Below are 19,897 nucleotides of genomic sequence, written 5' to 3' on the forward strand. Positions count from 1 at the left end.
GGTTTTGTTATTAATAGCAGTAGAGGACTACACTAGCTGTAGTATTGTATAACAGTATTGTTACCGTTTTTTGTTGTTAATAGCAGTAGAGGACTAACTAGCCATAGTATTGTATAACAGTATTGTTACCATTTTTTGTTTTTAATAGCAGCAGAGGACTACACTAGCCGTAGTATTGTATAACAGTATTGTTACTGTTTTTTGTTATTAATAGCAGTAAAGGACTACAATAGCCCAGAATGTGCCAATTTCTGCTTTTATATTGTATGTGGGAGATAAAGCAACATTTTTTTTGCAGTTATATTTGCATTTGGTGAAAATGGATATTTCTGGTATTTAGTGACTTCGATAGTGTGTCATGCAAATTGAACTTACATACATTTTTCAGTGTTGAGCATGACGCTAGATTCATGTCAAGTGAATAAAAAATTGCAGATAATCCAGTCAGCACATCCAGGTCACTGGAATAAATTGCTTTTTTTACCAGAGTTTATTGGCGGTGCCTTACTTGGCAACAGCTCTGATAAGAGAATTACACATTTGTTGCCATATCGGTCTTGACAAATTAACATGAATTTCTGTGTTTATATATTAATTAATTAGATATTGTGCTTGCTTCTGGACATTTAAAGGATGGTCCAGAGTTCAGGCCATTAGGCTGGGACTTGGGAAATCTTTGTTCAATATCTTTCTCTGTTACAGATTTCATGTATGACCATGGACTAGTCATTTAGTCTCTCTGGAGTGTCGTGACGATAAATATATTAAATATTGTAATGTGCTGAGATACTAAGGGCCATGAATAGGGGCCATGAAAGTGCCTAAGATAGAAAGACAAATATTTATTAGTTTCTCTCAAGACAATAGTATTTACCTGGTTTGCAGGTAAGTTTAAAAGCATTCTCCCCAACCAGATAATAGAGAGGAGCCTTTCTGATAAATGCAGCATTCACACTTTTCCTTTCTGCGCAAATTTCAACTCCAAATGTACTTGCATTGAAGCACATGGAACGAACAGATGGTACTTTCTGTTGGGATGATTGTCCAGCTGAATAGATGTTTCCTGTTGAAATGATTTCTGAAGATAGTCTACCCTATTGTGTAATAAACACATGTCAATGTTAGATTCTGTGATGCCAATAATAAAAAATATCATCAAATTGTTAAGTCTCCTGTTTTAAGAATAGATTCCTGTATGTTTTATAGAGGTCATTAATTGATTTGCTTGAGATTCTGGTTGTCTGACATGGAATGACCTTGTTGTCAGCTGGTCAAATTGGCCATGTCATCTCATGGTCAAGTAGGCCATGTCATCTCACGTTTATGGTATCTATTTAGAATAGAAGGGGAAGGAGCATCAGGATTTAAGGCTGGAAAATGGAGTTCCATCTAATTGTGCTAATTATTTTATTTGGCTTTGTTTGTTCAGTGATTCAAGCTGTGTTCATTGAATCCCAGTATCTCGGTAACCCTATAATGACTGTAGAAGTTCTAGACAAAAAGAAATTTATAGTATGGAATTCTGTCCTACAATAAACATTGAGCCAAATTGTGGAGCCCTTACTCAAGTCAATGGAGCATTTGCCTTGATAGGGTTCTAATAAAGGCTACAGGTTTCATCAGCTAAGAAAGCCACAAAGATCTCCTAGATGGCCATAGTGGATGACATTAGAAAGTGCTTCCCCTAAGCATTCCATATATGGCAAACAATGGTTCCAAAAGACCCACTGAATTACAGTTAAGAGGTTGGAAATAAATCTGTGCAATGTAATTTATGGTTTCCCTGAGCAATGAAGCTAACAGCTAAAGGGACAGAACCATGAGTTTCCACCAGCCAGGTGCATAGTGCCTCTTTAAATGTAGTAAAAGGTTTATAACCAATTTTACTTTTTCATAAACGAGTAAATACTTCACATTTTTGTGGACTGCCTGACAAGATTCCTGAGTTGTCAGAGGCATACTCTAAAAATACAGCTTTTAATGGTAGCTCTTTCTTTTGTAGGTAAATTCCAACTATGCTGGGAATCGTTCAGGTTAGGCTTATCATTTAGTTTCTGTTCATTTATAATAATAATAAAATAATAATGGAGATATCCCATCTCCTAGAACTGGAAGGGACCTTGAAAGGTCATCGAGTCCAGCCCCCTGCCTTCACTAGCAGGACCAAGTACTGATTTTGCCCCAGATTCCCAAGTGGCCCCCTCAAGGATTGAACTCACAACCCTGGGTTTAGCAGGCCAATGCTCAAACCACTGAGCTATCCCTCCCCCCTAGCATCAGTTCAACAGTCAGGGCCAGATTCTGTGCTGCAGCTCTCCGCAGATGCAGCAGAGAGACACAGACTATTAGGATTCAGCTTGTTTCAGTGCCACAGGGGCTGCTCCACCTTATATACTCCTGGGGGAATTCTGCACCACTGCATGCGTGCATAATTAATGAGCCATGCATATTTTTATTTTTTTTTGCTGCAGTTATGCCTTTTGTCCACCAGAAGGCGCTGTGGCGCTAGACCACAGCAGCAGCTCCCAGCCAGCTAGGGAAGAAAAGAGCCTTCTTCACAGCAGGCCAGGTCAGGAGATAGGGGCTATGAGGAGACAGACAGCGTGAATGCTGGTGGGGTCAGACAAGGGCTCATAAGGGCTAGTGGGGGAGGATAGACTGGGGCAGGAGCTGAATGGGAGTGGAGGCATAGGGCCACAGGGGGAAGGGAGGTGCAGGGCCACATGGTTATGGGGGAAGGGGTGCAGAGCTACATAGGAACATAGGGTGTCTGAGTGGGGGCATAGAGACACATGGGGATGAGGCGGGGGTGCAGGGCCACATGGAGATGGGGAGAGTAGATGTCTGAGTGCAGGTGGAGGGACACATGTGGACAGGGGGTGCAAGGACACACGGGGATGTGGGAAGTGGGTGTTTTAAGTGGTGGTGGAGGGACACATGTGCCTGACTGAATGGAGGAGGCTAGGGGTCAGCCAGGATCTGTATGGGGGAAGCTCCCTAACAGTCCCTCTCCCAGCCCACCCCCAAAAAACCCTTGTTCCATACTTTTCCCACCCATACCCAACAACCTTCCAAGTTCACACCCAGGCTCCTTCTCAGCAATTATTTCCCTTTCACTCAGATCCTCCATTACCCCTGACTCCCCCCAGCCTTTGCACTGCCTCTGGGATGCGTGGGAAATATGGTTCTGTATTGTAGTTTAAACAAATTATTACTCAGAGTTCTGTATTAATATGCATAGTAAGTAATCTATTTGTCAAAAAACATTTTCTGAATCTTTTTTTGTCTGTTACACACATACATGCTGACAGGTATTTTGAAATAAATGACCAAAAATAATTGAAACTGGTGTGATTATATTGGGTTATTTTGACAAATAAAATATGCAGAATTTTGCAGAATTTGAAAATATTGTGTGCAGAATTTTTCATTTTTTGGCACAGAATCCCCCCAGGAGTACTTATAGCCGCCTCCCCATGATTGCCTATAGGCTTTGCCACAGCAAAGCACTATGGCCACTCTCCTTTGGACCCCCATCCCACCCATGAACCAATTGCCAACATGCCCCTCTGACAGAGGCTGTGAGGGGGACAGTACAGTGTTGTGTACGCCATCCCTTGTTGCTCTTGCATTGGAGGAATTCTCCACAGGGCCATTGTGTCTCTTATACGTTACTAGAACATCACGAAGACGCTGAACTAGGAAGCCCTTACTGAAAACTGTGTCCCCAAAATGGAATTATAGTCAGTCATTTGACTTGTCACAAAAACAGACATTCATCCCTGAACCAGAAATGCCCCATTCCTCAACATCAAATTTCAGTTCTACTTGTTGAATAATCCACCCGTCGCCGCATGGAACATTTTCTAACCCTCTGTTAATTTACAGGAAGGCTACATGAGAGTTACAATGCTTTTAAAGAGTTGTGGGCCTTTCCCATAGGAAATTGCAAACATTAATTATTCAAGACAATGTTATAGTTTCTAAAAACAATTATGTTAGCCTGACACTGTGATTAAATTCCAGATTTTTGTTATATCATTACTATTAGGTTATTTTTGTCCGAAGGTTGTACTTGACTAATTTTGAAAAAAATAATGGGTCAGAAATCATTAATACAAATTCACTTCTGGATAAAGGAGATAATCTTACACAGATCAAAAAAACAAAAGGAGTGTTCAAAATCCAATATGTGTTACCCTTATTTTATCATTCTCGCTTGATGCGGAACCTGAATCGAAGGACAGCTTCATTATGTCAGGCACTGCCTCAGGTAGAAGAACTGGCGTCATCTTAGTGGCAGATAAGTCTTCAAGATTTCGTGTAACAGCATATGTCTTAGACCTGCAGAATAAACATGAAGGGGAATGTTGTATCGATAAGCACTTCTGAGGAAAAGATCTGAATTATATCTTGTGGCATGTACTTAGCAACAAACATCCTACCTTGCAAATTACTTCACAGATATTTACAGAAGTCATCCTGCTAGTGAGATTGTCAAGCCCTATAAAGGCTGCAGAGAAATGTAGACCAACATTTTCAAAGTTGGGTGCAATCATTGAAAGCAGTGGGCTCTGTGCATGTAAGCACATTGGAAAACGGGGCCACTTAGTCTGGTGTCTAGCTATGGATTTAATTGCTTAGCTTTTGGCTCCCAAGTTTGGAAATTACGGCCTTCTTTTTAATTTTCAAAATTGTACGTAACCTAGAAAAGACTAGCACGTGGGATGCTTGTTTCTAAACTGTTACTTCATCCTCTCTTTTTTATAATTAAAAATAATAAACACCAGGGAAAGTACGCCATGAAATGTAAATTCTTGTGTGACATTTATTAAAAATGCCATTGAAGAGAGGCGCCGAGAGTCACCTGAACAAGACATCCGCAACTTGCTGCAACTGCATTATCGCTAGAATCATTGCTTTTCCCAGACCAGGAATGTTCAGAACTTTATTTACATAATAATATTCAGTACCGAGGTTCCTAAGCTGTTGTTTATGGACTGCTGGTGGTCCAAGAGCACTCAGATCTGGTACTAGTAACATGGGATGAGATTCTGTATTGCACCCCTTAGAGGCTCAGAATGAGAAGGGGGCTGAGGTGGCTTTAAGCCACCTTTGTGCCTTCCCAATCCTGGGCTGCTCCATGGCCTGGAAAATCCTCCCCCAGCCAGATGTGGGGCTTTTAAGATCCCTTTACTCCTCTCCAACCCTTTTACCTGGTGTAAGGGGGCCCACACAGAGATGAGGATCTTACCTCTGGTGTTTGCTCTTTATTTCTAGCTATTTAATAGCATTAAAATACAACTAAAAATACCTTATGTACTGTCCTAATGTTTCTTTTTCATGTCACCAATTGCCGTAGCTACCACAGGGTTGTTATGGGATTGTGAATGAGAGGAGGTGGCCTGCCTGACCGCGAATGGGGAGATAACCTATGAGATGATTTCTATTATAATGAGGTCCACACTGTGTGAAAGTCTGAGAGCTCTCAATCTTCCCTATTTGAAAGGTGAATTTGTATTCATTTGATGGTGCTCTCTTCCTCTTGAAGACTCTTGCCATGCTGCGTGCACTGTAAAGCACACAATTGCACTTCATGTGGAACACCTCAATAAAACACAGGTCACCCAGGGGGGCTTTGTTTGCTTTTCCTGCTCTCCCATTTTAGATAAGGACATGACATCAATGCTCCACGCTGAGCGTGAGTAGAACCTTGAAGAATGGAATCTGAAGTGAAATATTCTTCCTAACAAGCTGAGTGGATAAAAGAAAATACAAATCAACATGCATTTCAGATGGCTCATCTGGATAAGGGAGACAAAGGAAAAAGCAAATGGCTTTTATTTCAGTCCCGTTCAATAATTTAAATGACCACCAAACAGCAGCCTGGGTCTCCAGGCACAAAGCTCTCCTATTCCTTTTTTTTTTTTTTTTTTAAGTATTATTTTTTTATGCCAATAGTCTACTCCTGCCACCTAATGAAAGCGGAGGATCAATTCCTCCCTGTTGTGCTCAGAGAGCTGACAATGCAGCTGCATCAGAGGTGACACATGTCAATGTCTGCAGAATCACACAGCACAGTAAAAATAGGCTGTAAGAGCCAGCTCTGGCTCTTTAACAAGAAAAAAACAGTTACAAAGAGGGCCTACAGCTATGATATGAAAGAATCTGTTCTCTGTGATCCCACACAAGGGAGAAAATAAAAGGGAGATTTTCCAATATATGTATTAGTGTATTTCTTGGATAACAGAAGAAGCTGTTCATTTATCCGTGATATAATATCAGCCAAATTCAATGTGTGTGTGTATGTGCGTGTGGAGAGGGGGAGGATTCTGTTGAACTGGGCCCCTTTATGTCAGCAGCGAGTGTTGTCCTAAGTACTAGCATAGAAAAAAGAAAATAAGAGCTATATATGAATATGTTTCATTATTTAAAAAAAGTCTTTATTCATTTTAAAACACTACCTATAAGAACTACATAAATGATACACAAGTAACAACCCTATGGCCAAATTCTGATCTCATTTGCACCAGTGAAAAGCCAAAGTACCTCCATTGAAATCCACAGAATTACTCTTGATTAATACCAGGAAAAATTAATTCAGAATCTGGCACAAGAATGTTAAAAAAATAAAGTTTTGAACTGGTATGGAACTTCCCTCCCACACATGCACACCACATCTCCTTAGTAATGTTCTGTACGACACACTGGCCCACTTGTGTACTCCTTCCTAGGAGAGTGAAATTATCCCATGTCACATAAAATTGTGCAATTCTGTCATTAATCTTATTTATAAGAGGCTCCTGTGAAGCAATTTCTGCCAGGCCAACCTACAATTTTTTAAAAACTGGGACACAGCACTATGCAAGTGAATGTATATATTTCAATAGCTTGTCATTATGAATATGAGATACATTTTCAAAGCGTGCATTCTCTGGCATCTCTCCATACATATACTTTAAGCACAAGGCTCTGATTTTCCCCAAAGCTTATTTACATTTCTTCCTGTAAATGTTATAGGAAAAAATATGTTTTTAAGTGGCCATCTGCTGGCAAGCTGAATATAATACCAATAAATATGCAAAACCCAATAAGTGTGTGGAAAAGGTTTTAAAAATACCTAGGGTATGTATTGTTTCTCAAATTCAGTTTAACTTTGATTGGATTGGATTGGATTGAAACAAACGCTTTGTATTTTTCATGTAGTATTATTAATGGGTAATTGTGATATGTGTTGAAAAGGGAGTCTGAGTCCTAAATTTGCTGTCTTGTCTTGGGGCTTCAGTGTCTTTATCATCAACACTTTAAATCAATTCTTCAAAAGTCAGTGATTTCTCATCTGGGTTTTTATTTGCTGCTGGAGTCTCATGCATCTCACCATTCTCACAGAAATGGTGTACCAGCCTAGATAATATTGAACCAGATTTTACTCACAGTTACATGCCCATGGAAGTCTGGTCACTCTCAAAGCATGAGTGCCAGGAGACAGTCATGCTAGCTTCCCCATGCGGCCAACTATCTTCTCACTATCTGTAATGTCACTGTAAGCTTTCAGTGCAGGTTGGTTGGACTAAGTGACTTTTTAAGGTCTCTTTCAGCCCTGTGTTTCTATGGTGCCTAGGTAGCTCACTGACTGTGAAGTCCATAAAGACTGAGTCAAAGTGCCATATTGTAAAATATAGTTTCATTATGAAGGCTGCTCACAAATGGCTCTAAATAGCAAACACCTCCAACTTCTCAGCTTCCCCTTAAGAATCATTCCCTGTGGTTTCTTTAACAGAGAATGCAAAGGTAAATAGTGCCAGAAAATTTCCAAAATATTGAATCCAATCGATTTCTTATAACTTGACAGGAAGCACTGAACTATTCAAAATATCATGCAAAACAAATCCATATTAAATTAAGGTTTCCTGCTAATTCTCCATATATTGATTTAATATTTTTCCTTTTACATTTAAGATTTTACTTGTCCCAGAAATACATTGGTGACATGGTTCAATCTTTTGTTCTCTGATCATTCAACTTATGTGCACATTGTTTCATTCTGAGTGCATATGCCATTACTCACTTGTTTTGTAGCATAGTTTTGAAATTCTTTTATAAGCATAAGAAAAATTGATGGTGATAAAACTTTGCTCATCTTTGCTAGAGTCTATACCATTAATGTATGTGTTTGATTAGGCATTATCTAATTATTTCTATCTAAGATGATTTCAGGTGACATATAATTTACTGTGCTTTGATACTCAGAGGTGAGCAAGGGGAAGTGGTTTGAATAGGAAGGTGTGGCTCCTGAGTTCTAATCCCACAGTTCTAATGCTGGCTCACTCTCTGACCTGGAACAAGTCATTTAACATTTCTGTGTCTAAGTTTCCTTTTATGACAGACAAGGAAAATAACTATCTAGTGTTGCAGGAGTGTTGTACATTAGTTAAAGTTTGTATAACAATTTGAAGCTCCAGGTAAATGCTCAGCATTATTATTAATATTCATTATTATTATTTATTTCCTTAATATTCCCTTTAACCTGTCCCACACTGGCATCCACTCAGAGTGTTTGGCATAAATATCCCTTTCTAGCTGATCTCAGGAATGGACGTGTGGTCCATGCAAGAGACTGAACAAACAACTTTGGGCCATGACCCCTTTGAAGCTCTTGCACAGATAACTGATGCTCTGCCAACCGTGGAAGAACTCGCCCCTTTGTTTAGGCATCTGGAATGCTTCCTGAGCATGTTCACTGGAACCCCCAAAGTCATTGTGGAGAACCTGGTTATGATCACTCTTGATGGAGTGAAGGATTCATGCTTGGAGGAGGGTGTAATACAGAATGTCTAATAAGACAGTTTGCGACCATAATAGGGAGAGGGGACTTTTAAGGGCGAATAATGATCAGCCTCCATGACTGCGAAACTGAAGAGGCCTGCAGAGCTTCCAGGAGCCAGCAGCCATGAATGCTAACTTCAGGTGGGTCAAACACTGAATTCTTTCATTGCTACTATATTCCTAGAACAGAAACTTGTTAACATTTCTGGGCACTGTAGATTTCTGTTGTTGCTGGCACTTCTCCTTTGTGATGAATTTTCAGCCTGGCTTTCTGTGTCTTTTGTATGTGAACATTTTCCTAAGCTTTGGTCTGCTGCTTTGATTCCTTGGACACTCTCTTTTTTCCCCTCCCTGCCTCTCTTTGTGCTTGTATTTCTATCTGTTTTTGGTTCGTTGCATCTGGCTGCAATAGTTTTCCAGAGTGTTTTGCAGTTGCATGAATGGTAGTAAATCAAGTAGACCAATCAGGCAAGAAGATCAAATGCCCACCGCAGGAAAACCAGATAAAAACACAAGAAATGCTGAATTATGTACAATTTTAAAACATTGAATGTGTGTATGTGTGTGTGATTAGCAATGTATTCCAATTATAATCAATGGTGTTCATTCTGCTTAAACCTAACCTTATGCTTTCAAATGCAAACTTTTTAATACATATATATTGTGTAGTTATTTGAGAGAAAAAATGATGAAATGAATGTTATAAACAATTTGGGCCTAAAAGTGGTTTAAAAGAGAAAAGTAAGTGAAGACCACTGGAGAGAAGTGGCATTTATATAAGCATAATTTTTGATTCAAGGCATTTACTCTATAATAAGTAAGTTATGCCAGACAGTGCCAGTCACCAAATTATTTGCATGGGGTGATTCCTAAAAAGGAAATGCATTTTATTTTCAAAAGATTCCTTTCTGCAGTACTACATAGGAAGATAATATAATATCACCAAAAGAATCATAATATGACTGATACAACCTGATATGAGAAAGTTCAGAAATCCGAGTCATAAAATGGATGCAGCTTACCTTAGAGTAATAACATCAGTTTCCTGGCTGCATGGTGGGATTTCCAATTTGAAATTCTTATCCTTAATATTCAGAGTAGCCGCAACGTTCATAGGGATATTTATATTTGCTTTAGCATGTGCCTCCAATCCAGCTTGGAACAGGTGTGTATTAGTTCCCATTACAAAGATCATGTCCTTGACCATACTGAAAAATTAGAACAACATGGTGAAGTTGCATGCATACAGTAAACAGCTGACAGATACTTACAACTGCCCTGTGCATTTGGAAATATGATCGTTTTATTTTGTACTAAATGTTTACCTTAGGGTCAGCTTGGATCGCACTTTAATATTGGCATTAAGTAAGTCAGCCAGTCTGAAATCGGAACTTGGAGCTGGTGAAATCTGTGCTTGAACTATTGTAAAGAAAGAAAAGAATATGAAACTGTGTAAAAAGTACCTTGCAGTCCTGCATACCACTTGATTTTCAATTTGCCTTACCACTTCCTGCAACATTTGTGAAAGAAGCATGATACAAGCTTGTCTCCATTGGGAATCCAATACACATAGGCACGATGCGACGGACTTCTGCAGACAACAAAGCTTTCGACCACTGGGTCCCTACACCACTTTGAAGATGATTTATGAATTTCTTTATTGAGGGAATTTTTTCTTCTGGTCCATACAATGCCTGCAATTATAGATTTGCCCTGTTTAAATAAGTAGAACTTGAATATCATAGTCCATGTCACAAATTATGCTCCAGGAGAAAATCTGCCAGCAGTGATAATAATTACTGTTGATCAAAGTTTGAACTTATTGTACATGATCAAATCCTTACAGCAAAACATCTCATGAGTGTAAAGTTAAAAAAAAAGGAAAGAGAGAAAAAAAAGAAACAGTATTTTACGCCTTTTGATCATGTGTCTGATGGTACTATCAAAGAGCTACCTGTAATAGAGTTTGGATGGAATCCTTATCAAGTGCACCAAAGAGGATTTCTTGTCCAAACATCTTCATGTAGCCTGATGCAAAAGGTTTATCACTGGGCTGTGCCTTCCAGTCAGAGAGCTGCGTGACAAGAAGAAGTTTGTTAGAATGTTCCTGGCATTGGTAGGATTAACCCCTTACTACATTTTTTTCTGTGAACGCACCGTTTTCAGAACTTCCGTCACATCAAATGCACTGTCAGAATCACTGTCAGATAAGTGTCTTTTCGCTAACATCTCCTGCAGTCTTTCAGCTTTCAGTCCCACCTGCGTAAAGAAGTACATCAGAAATGAAAAAAAGTGTGGGAGGGATAAAAAAACAGTGATATTAATCAGAGAAAAATTGTGGGAACGCCCATTTACCTCCAAAGGTTCAGCAATGTGTCCAACGAAATGGGCCCTGAATTTGGACAATGCTATTGATGGGAATATGCTGCCTACATTATTCAGTGTCAATGAATGGGCTGCCATTCCAATCATAAGAGACTCTAAAGAGAAAGGAAAATATACAGTAAAACGCAAGCTCAGTTAGTTTTTAAAACCACAGAGTGCAGACTGTATCAATTTACTAATTGCATAATATGAGCAATACAGCATGACATGAGAGAGGCCAGAAATCCCAGTAATAAAACTGATGTCATAAAACTGTCATAAACAGAATATTCTGCATATTTGAACTATTAATGGACAAAATTACAACTCCCCTGCTCGTTGCATAGCAATTATGCTATTTTTTCAATTGCTTCTGCTATATCGTTTACATCCGGTCAGATTCTGTAACATCAGCTTATGAGGTGCATTTACAAGACATCATTCAATGTAACTTGACAAAGGGGATCAAGAATTGAAACAAATTTGCCATCCTTTGCTAACAGTTCAGGGAAAGTGATATAGATGTCCTATAAGGACAGATGGTGAGGTGTAGACGTGTGTCCCAAATTACTCTAAGGCAGTTAAATACATCTAGTAATAAATGTTGTAACTCCTTACATGAAGTGGCACTAATTGCTCAGTAATTGTTAACTGTCAAGTAAATACAAAGCAATGTAATTTATATGTATTTCCCATTCTCTAGGTTTATCATACACAATGGGGCAGATCCTAGGGCATGGTTAATCTGTACGGAACACGTCAGATGGCTCTGTGCTAAGGTGGTTTAAAACTCTCCTTTGCACTCCCTTGATCTTGGTGCAGCTCTGTCCAGTCTAGTCCCTGTGCTGTGTGAAAGTAGCCTCAAGGCTCTTCTAAAAAAATTGGGCTTCAACAACAACAAGACCAAAACCATATGTGAGAACCAGGATAGCACAGGGGCATCCCTACTATATCTCCTTTCCTCCACTCTTCCCTTGTTACACCAGCAGCAGCTAGTGTGAGTGGCTGAAGAACTATGTTAGATCTCTGCCACTGGAGGATCACCCTTACTTTGGAATTATACTCCACATGCTTGTTAAACTGGCTTTAAGACCAGACTACACCAACAATGCAGCAGAAAGTTGAATAAACTTTACTGAGACCCCATATTGCTGCAATCCCATTACATAACACAGGAATCTAATGGAGGCAACAAACTAAGCCATCAGGAGATATAATTTCGTACGGTCTCCAATACAGCCAAGAGATGTCATTTTAGTGTGTAATGATCCCACATTGGATCACCCACTAAGGAATAAATCTGAGGCTTTCAACACCAGAAACACAGGTCTCCACCAGTTGAGATAGGTCCATTAGCTAGTAGCATTAGTACTCTATTATCCTTTATATGAACCAGCCACTGATGTGTGTTACAGTGCATATTGTCTACATTCTAGGCCATGAAATCTTGTCATTAACCCAAACATTGCACCTACTGACACTTAATAAGAATTGCTGCTTGTAAATGTTTAGATGATTTACACAAAATGTATTAACTTGAAGAGAGTATGGACATTTTCCATCAGCGTGTCAGTAACTCATACAGCTTGAGTATCAAATATTTTTAGCTTTCTGAGAAAATATTTACTAATATTTACCAATGCAAAATCGTGTTGGCACAGTCATATGATGCACTGTAGCCATTATATCTGGAGAGATGTGGATACATATAAATGTATTTGACTAAATGGCATATCTCGAGGAAGACTGAGAGATTGATGGAAAAAAACAGTGCTGACAAAAAGCAATGTTTAAAAATGAAACCCTAAAATATTAATAAATGTGTTTTATTTAATTCTGTAATAATTTCTAGAGTATCTCCCTGAATGCATTTTAAAAGGTACAAAAGTTCACATAGCACGTATTAGTGATTGTATTTCTTCAGGCGTTCTCTGTCTGCGTCTCCAAGGTAGCAAGCATGTGTATCATATATTACTGTGGTCACTGTGGTAAGTACTATACTTATTTTCATTGTAGAGCAGATTAAATGGCTATGTAAAATCCATGAAAAAAAGATCTACCAAGGCGTTGCAATAAAATAATAAAATAATAATAAATAATAATAATTATTAATAATCAATAACAACAAAATACATCAACGTTTGTCACTGTAGGTTTAGAATGTTTCAGGGACTTGTTTTTCATTGATTTTTTTACAAAAATAGCTTTAAATATCCTGATAAGTTACAAAAGTGATAAAAACATCCAAATACAGAGGGACTGTGTTTATAGATATAATTCCCCTAGTCTGCCAGCTAAATATGCCAAATTGTTGGGGCTGTCATGGTCATTTGTTTCAGGGAACCACTTAAATAATCACCATTATCAAATAAAACTTGCATGAAAATAGCTAGAATTTGGTTGAGCAAGCATGTGTCTTCTTATCATGCTCTCTCTCTTTATACATCTAACGGCCATACACTGCCTAGGACCTGCGCATGAAACTCCCATTGACAAGAGTGGGATATCAACAGGATCCCATGCATGGATCTACTGTATTGTATAGGAGAATTAAGGGTATGATGGTGCAAGCAAAAGCTATGAACGTAAATCTTAGTTATTTGTGAGAAAAGGAAATGTTTGTGTCTGAATATTTTCAAACTTGAATGTTTAAAGATGGGCACCTATTTTCAGAAGTGGTGAACATTCATAGCTGCATTTGAATTCAGGGGGAGTTGTGGAGGCTCAGCACTTTTAGAAATCAGACCACTTATATTCAGTTTTGGTGCCCAACTATGGTTTGAAAACTTGGCCTATGTCTGCATTGTTCCTAGCCCATCATGGAAGCTATATTGGGCTGGCTGTGTACAACGTAAAATGCACAGGGATATAAATCTCTTTAAAGGGAATATCCTTAGATATGACATTATATTCCTGACGATAGAAGAATTTTCAGGTGCAATGTGCAACTGACAAGCAGTTCAGGAATCTATGGGTAGAACTGGGCTTGTATGATTGGCTTGTATGATTCCCCTCCCACCCTTAACTTATGTGTATTTTATTTCAAAGCCTACAGGTGATTAATATCGATGGAGAAATTTGAGCCTTACCTCTAAACATACTAAAGCGGAAAACTCTGCTCAATCGATAGCCAGGTCTGTCAAGTTTGGGGCTGAGTATTCTGATAGCCATTCTGCAGGCAGAGGCCCTGAAAGATTCAGTGAATTGTACCATATTAAAATCTCCATTGCAGTTTTCAGGAAAGCAAGTTTCTCTTTTAGAGAAATAATGTGTAGTGCCCTTACACGACTTGGAGATCCGGAGCTGTACTTCTGCCCAGAGCCCTCAGGGAAGTAAAGATGAAAGTTGCCACTTGCATGCTAGGTTCTTTTAGCATAGCATTAGCTAAAGTCACCAAGACAGGAAGACCTGGTTTGGTTTCAAGCAGAACAAAGGCAGCAATCATTCGGACTTGAGGATTAATCTTGTGGTTTAGGAACATCTCCAGGGTAATATCTTGTACCTGAAAATAGTAAATAGAATTTTAAGTTACTGTATGTTTGAACATTTGCAATTAACTATTCATCTTTTCCCACCCTTTACCACAATTGTAGTACAAGTCTTGTGTTAGAAACAAAATCCATGCTTAATTTTTTCCATTTAATTCTTGCAAGTAGTGTGGCAACAAAGTTCATAATTTTAAGTTCAGAAGGGACCATTATGACCATCTAGTCTGACCTCATCGGCCCAAAGGACCTCATCCAAAGCATTTTGCATGAAACCCAGAACTTCTGTTTGAGCTATAGCAATTCTTTTAAAAAGCTAGTCAGTCTTGGCTTAAAGACTTCAAGTGATGAAGAACCCGCCATCTACCTTGTAAGTTGTTCCAATGGTTAGTTACCCTGAACGTGCCTTTTTTTCTAGTCTGAATTTGTCTAGTTTCAACTTCCAGCCATTGGATCTCATTATAGCTTTATCTGCTAGACTGAGCAGCCCTCTACTATCAGAAATCTCTTCCCCACATAGATACTTGTAGATTCTCATCCAGCCACCTCAAGTTTACACAACAAATTTAACTGCACATTGTTATATGTGACAAATATCGTCTGAGCTGTACAATATTTAGTAGTGTAAGCATCCAGGTTGTGCAGTGTAAGGGCTTGATCCAAAGTACTTTAATGATCAAGCTCTAACTGACCTGATATTAATTGAATGCTGTGGATTAGCAAATGTTAAAATAAAGGTGGCTACAAGGATGCAAATGTTTCCAAAATGTACACAATTATTTCAAATTAAGCAATGAAATGAAAGGCCACCTGGTAGGACTGATTAGTGCAAATTTGTGTGTAGTAAACCACAAACCTGGGATCACATTGTTTCTTATACAGTGGAACACCCAGTCATGGGCATTAAAATACTTCAGATTAGGGTTTTTCCAAAAAGTGCATAATAAATGTAATGAAATAACTGCCTGGGCCACATGAGGAGTGCTGGGCTCAGGGGGAATCACACCACAATAAAGCTTTGAAACACCAAAGCAGCTTTTTCTTTTCCTCTGAAGAAGAAACCATGGCTCAACCCCCATCTCCCTGCTTATATATCTCATGCAACCTAGCAGCTGTTTCCTTATTTTTTCTGTTAAAAACACATTCTGGAGCGGCTTACCCTAGAGCCAAAATATGGGATCAAGACAACATATACAAAAATTGGGTATAACAGAAATCCTGATAAAGCCTCAGTGGATGTTGTGAATTCAGCTGACGTAAAGATTAATTAAAACCGTATAATTTTTTTTTGTTTAGAACAAGAAAAGAAAAAGAAAAGAAAACAACAATATTCCACCCCGAGTGATTAAAAAAGAATCTTGAACGTAAGTCAAACATGAAAACATAAGGTTTCTGGTTTAGAATAACACTGTTTTCAGGTGAGAGGAGCAGTAAAGCCTGATCTGTGGAGTAAGAGACTATTTTGTGCTGCCTGATCATAATATAACTCAAAGACAAAAGTCACATTTAATAAATGTTCCATTTATGGTTTAAACACACACAATGTCTATACATTCATAATTAGGATTCAAATCTGCAATATCTATGAGATATCAATATATAGCTAAGATATGGCCCCGATTTATGATTAGATGTGACACTTAATCTATAGTTAATATAAATCTTTGGAAAACCTTGCTTTGTGGGTTCTCTCTCACATTAGTGTTGAAATAACACTAAACACATTTTGATCAGTAACTTATCTCTCATGTATCTTTGGAAAATAAGATTTTAAAATGGAAATGCTGACAACAACCCAACAACAGAATAATGAATGTATCCTTATACTAAGCTATTCCGTGCGTTCTGAAATACTGAAGATGAATGTGTCATAAGGAATTGGAGGTTCCCACTCATAAATAATGGAATTAATGTAAAGAAAACCACCAGAAGCATGTATAAAATGCCACCCCAGTCTTGCAACAAATAGAAACAACCCGTTGAGCTTATAGCACATGCTAAAGAGGGATTCTTTGTTTCCTTACCTTTCGTGGGTCTCTCTTGGCCAGGTTTCTCAGGGCCATCACTGCATTATTTTGAACCCAGACTGGGAGATCAGAAGCACCAGGTGCATATCCTGGCATAAACTTCATGATGCGCTTTAGGATGGTTGGATGTCCTACATTCCCAAAGGTCTTCAGGGCCAGGACCATTTCTTCCTCCTTGGCCCTGCTGGATGCTTCAGCTGCAAAATCATATAGTGGCTGAAAAAACAAAAAGGGTTTAAATTGCAATTCGGTTCTGTAGACATACCCTGAGGGGGTCGTTGAGTAGTTTTAGTTTGTTCAAATAATTTAATGAAAGTATTTTCAGTTGCATTTAGTGCTCATGGAAATTGCTGGAATTTTAGCGCTGAAGACTGAAGTTGTGAATTTGTTCTTGGAACAAGTACAGCATAGACAGCAGCAATGCACAGTTCCTCACCGATATACCTTAAACATGATGGGTTAGATGTATACAGGGCCGGCTCCAGGCACCAGCTGAGCAAGCAGGTGCTTGGGGCGGCCAAGGGGAAGGGGCGGCACTTCGGGCTCTTCAGCAGCAATTCGGCTGCGGGTCCCTCGGTTCCTGTCTGAGGGAAGGACCTGCTGCCGAAGTGCCGCCGAAGAAGAAAGCGGCGCGGTGGAGCTACAGCCGATCGCGATCGCGACTTTTTTTTTATTTTTCACCGCTTGGGGCGGCAAAAACCCTGGAGCCGGCCCTGGATGTATAAAGGCACAAATGGCAGTTAGGACCCAATTCCCAATGGCTTTCAATGGGAGTTAGGAACCTGGCATTGGTGCATTTGAAAATCTTTCCTTTCCTGCTTAAGAACCCCACTAGATTCAAGAAGACAGACTAGTCTTTGGGCCCATTCTGTCTTTAGTCTCTTTTATGAGATGGTTAATAAAGGTTCCAATCTCTGCCAACTGGAATGGCAGTTTTGTAGCATCGACTTCTAGGGAGACCACCAGGCCATTTTATTCTGCTGCTTGTAAAGCAAGCAAATCCTAACGTTTTTTAGTCACTGGGCAGGATTTGTACTTGTGGTCTAAACAGCTGTCATTTTTGAGTGTGTGGCTAGACTAACTCTTGCCTGGTAGAGAACTCTTCTGACTGTACAAACAAGGGCTGAATGAAAAAAGCCAAAATGTCACAGAATATTTTCAATACATCAGATAGGCCTAAAGAGCAACTTTTGTTTTTTAAGACATCATATTTTTGATCTATTAATCCAGCTCAAAACTTGCACAGGATAATACTATTAGGCAAATCCAAATTTAAAACATTTCCTGTCTGACCCCTTGCTTTGCTTTAAACACTTCCCATCTCCCAATAACATTTGTCTTAAATAGCTGGGAGGCAGTGTAGCCTAGTGGAGAAAGAGTGCTACAGTTCAGGACACCTGGGTTCTATTCCTGGCTCTGCCCTTGGCCTGCTGGGTGACCTTGTGCAAGTCACTTTAGCCCTCTGTGCTTCTGTTTGCCCAACTGCAAAATGGGGAAAATGATACTTACCACCTTTGCAAAGCACTTTAAGATGTACTGAGAAAAAACACTGTATTAGAACTAGATATTATTATTGCCAGTGTAGTCTATTGGTTTAAGTAGATGACTGGGTGTCAAGATTTCTGGGTTCTATTCCTAGCTCTACAACTGACTCTCTACATGACTTTAGACAAGGAATTAATCTTTGTGTTCCTTAATTTGCACATCTGTTAAATGGTTATATTTATGAGTACCATGGAAGTGTGTCCATAGGCGCTAACTTTCTCCGGCGCCAGTGGGTGCCTGTGCCCCCCCTTTCCCTGCCCCTGTCCCCACCCCAACTCCACCCATCCCCGTCCCTGGTCCCACCCCCATTCCAACCCCACCCCCAAAGTCCCCGCCCTAACTCCGCCCCTCCCTGCCCCTATTGGATCCCTTCCCCAAATCCCCGCCCCAGCCTCTTCCCCCAAAGCGCCGTGTTCCCCTTTGTCCCCCCTCCCTGCCCTGTGAATGAGCTGTTTCACAGCGCAAGCGCTGGGAGGGAGGGATGAGAAGTAGGACGCGGCGGCATGCTGGCGGAGGAGGCGGAGGCGAAGGTGAGCTGGAGAAGGGGGGCGGGGCCACAGGGAGCTGCCGGTGGGTGCTCAGCGCCCACCAATTTTTTTCCATGGGTGCTCCAGCCCTGGAGAACCCATGGAGTTGGCACCTATGAGTGTGTCATGAGACTTCACTATAAAGCATTTTGAGAGTCTCAGATAAAAGATGCCACGAAAGCGTGCAGAATGATATGCTTTGTCCTTCCAACCTTAATTGTCTCAATTACAATTTTTCCATTAAAAAATAAATAAAAGAAATTCAGGCTGTGTACCTGAAGAGCTGACTCAGGGCAGGAGTCCGAAACGGAGCAGTACTTGTGAACCAATGAGCCATAGGCTAGATAGGCAATTCTGTGCAGTAAAGTATCTGAGCGTGAATGAGCCTTTTTCAGGATGAGCTAGAGAGAAAATATTTGGACATTACCATCACTAGCAAGAAATAATTTAATTTTTATTTTGCATTTATGTACGTTTTATATAAATCCGCACGCAGGAAAAGGCAATGCATAGCAACTGATATTCCCTGAAAGGCTGGCTTCTTAGTTGATTAGTGGCTGTTACTGTATTTCACATAGTGACTACATGGTATCTCTGAGAAATTTAAGATTTGTTGTTATAGTAATATTCCAGATTTTGATTTGGGTATTAAGTTCTTGTTGTAATCCAAAGGGTGAAAAATCACCAAAGTAGGGAAGGTGAATTTTACTGAGAACTGAGGGGCGCATAGTATTCATAAAACTATGAGTGTTCTTTGTTGCTTTATAATTGCCAGAACTGTAGGGACAAAAAACTAAGAGGGATACTAAATATATCCCAATAATTCAGACTGATGGGAATATTTAGCGTGAAAGCATATGCTAACATCGGACTTGAATCCATCACTTTCTGCCCCATAGGTGAACATGCTAATAACTGGTCTGTGCTGACATTCATAGAGGGCCAAGTTTTGCTCTTAGAGGCATGGCTCTCATTGAAATTAAGAGGAAATGACTTTATGCTTCTGAGGGCAGAATCTGACCCACAGAATATGTACAAAATTTTATAATGAGCCTGATTCTACTCTCTTACACAAGTTCATTCCACACTGGCATAATTCCCTTGACTTCAGCAGAATTACTCT

The 19,897-nt window shown here is 39.6% G+C and overlaps 1 protein-coding gene across 1 annotated transcript in view; it reads right to left on the reverse strand.

Moving 5' to 3' along the window:
• LOC101948977 (vitellogenin-1-like) overlaps positions 1 to 19,897 on the reverse strand; it is a 48,669-nt gene that overhangs the window by 19,024 nt on the left and 9,748 nt on the right. Inside the window, exons 10-21 of the mRNA XM_042859074.2 lie at positions 19,050 to 19,175; positions 16,700 to 16,918; positions 14,475 to 14,692; positions 14,280 to 14,377; positions 11,182 to 11,306; positions 10,984 to 11,085; positions 10,781 to 10,900; positions 10,331 to 10,520; positions 10,152 to 10,245; positions 9,849 to 10,034; positions 4,200 to 4,344; positions 875 to 1,094 (exon numbers count right to left, since the gene is read on the reverse strand). Of these exons, the coding sequence (XP_042715008.2) occupies positions 875 to 1,094; positions 4,200 to 4,344; positions 9,849 to 10,034; positions 10,152 to 10,245; positions 10,331 to 10,520; positions 10,781 to 10,900; positions 10,984 to 11,085; positions 11,182 to 11,306; positions 14,280 to 14,377; positions 14,475 to 14,692; positions 16,700 to 16,918; positions 19,050 to 19,175 (1,843 nt within the window). The remainder of the gene's footprint in view (positions 1 to 874; positions 1,095 to 4,199; positions 4,345 to 9,848; positions 10,035 to 10,151; positions 10,246 to 10,330; positions 10,521 to 10,780; positions 10,901 to 10,983; positions 11,086 to 11,181; positions 11,307 to 14,279; positions 14,378 to 14,474; positions 14,693 to 16,699; positions 16,919 to 19,049; positions 19,176 to 19,897) is intronic.

This window comes from Chrysemys picta, chromosome 8 (assembly GCF_011386835.1).
Source record: "Chrysemys picta bellii isolate R12L10 chromosome 8, ASM1138683v2, whole genome shotgun sequence".
Taxonomy (NCBI): domain Eukaryota; kingdom Metazoa; phylum Chordata; order Testudines; family Emydidae; genus Chrysemys; species Chrysemys picta.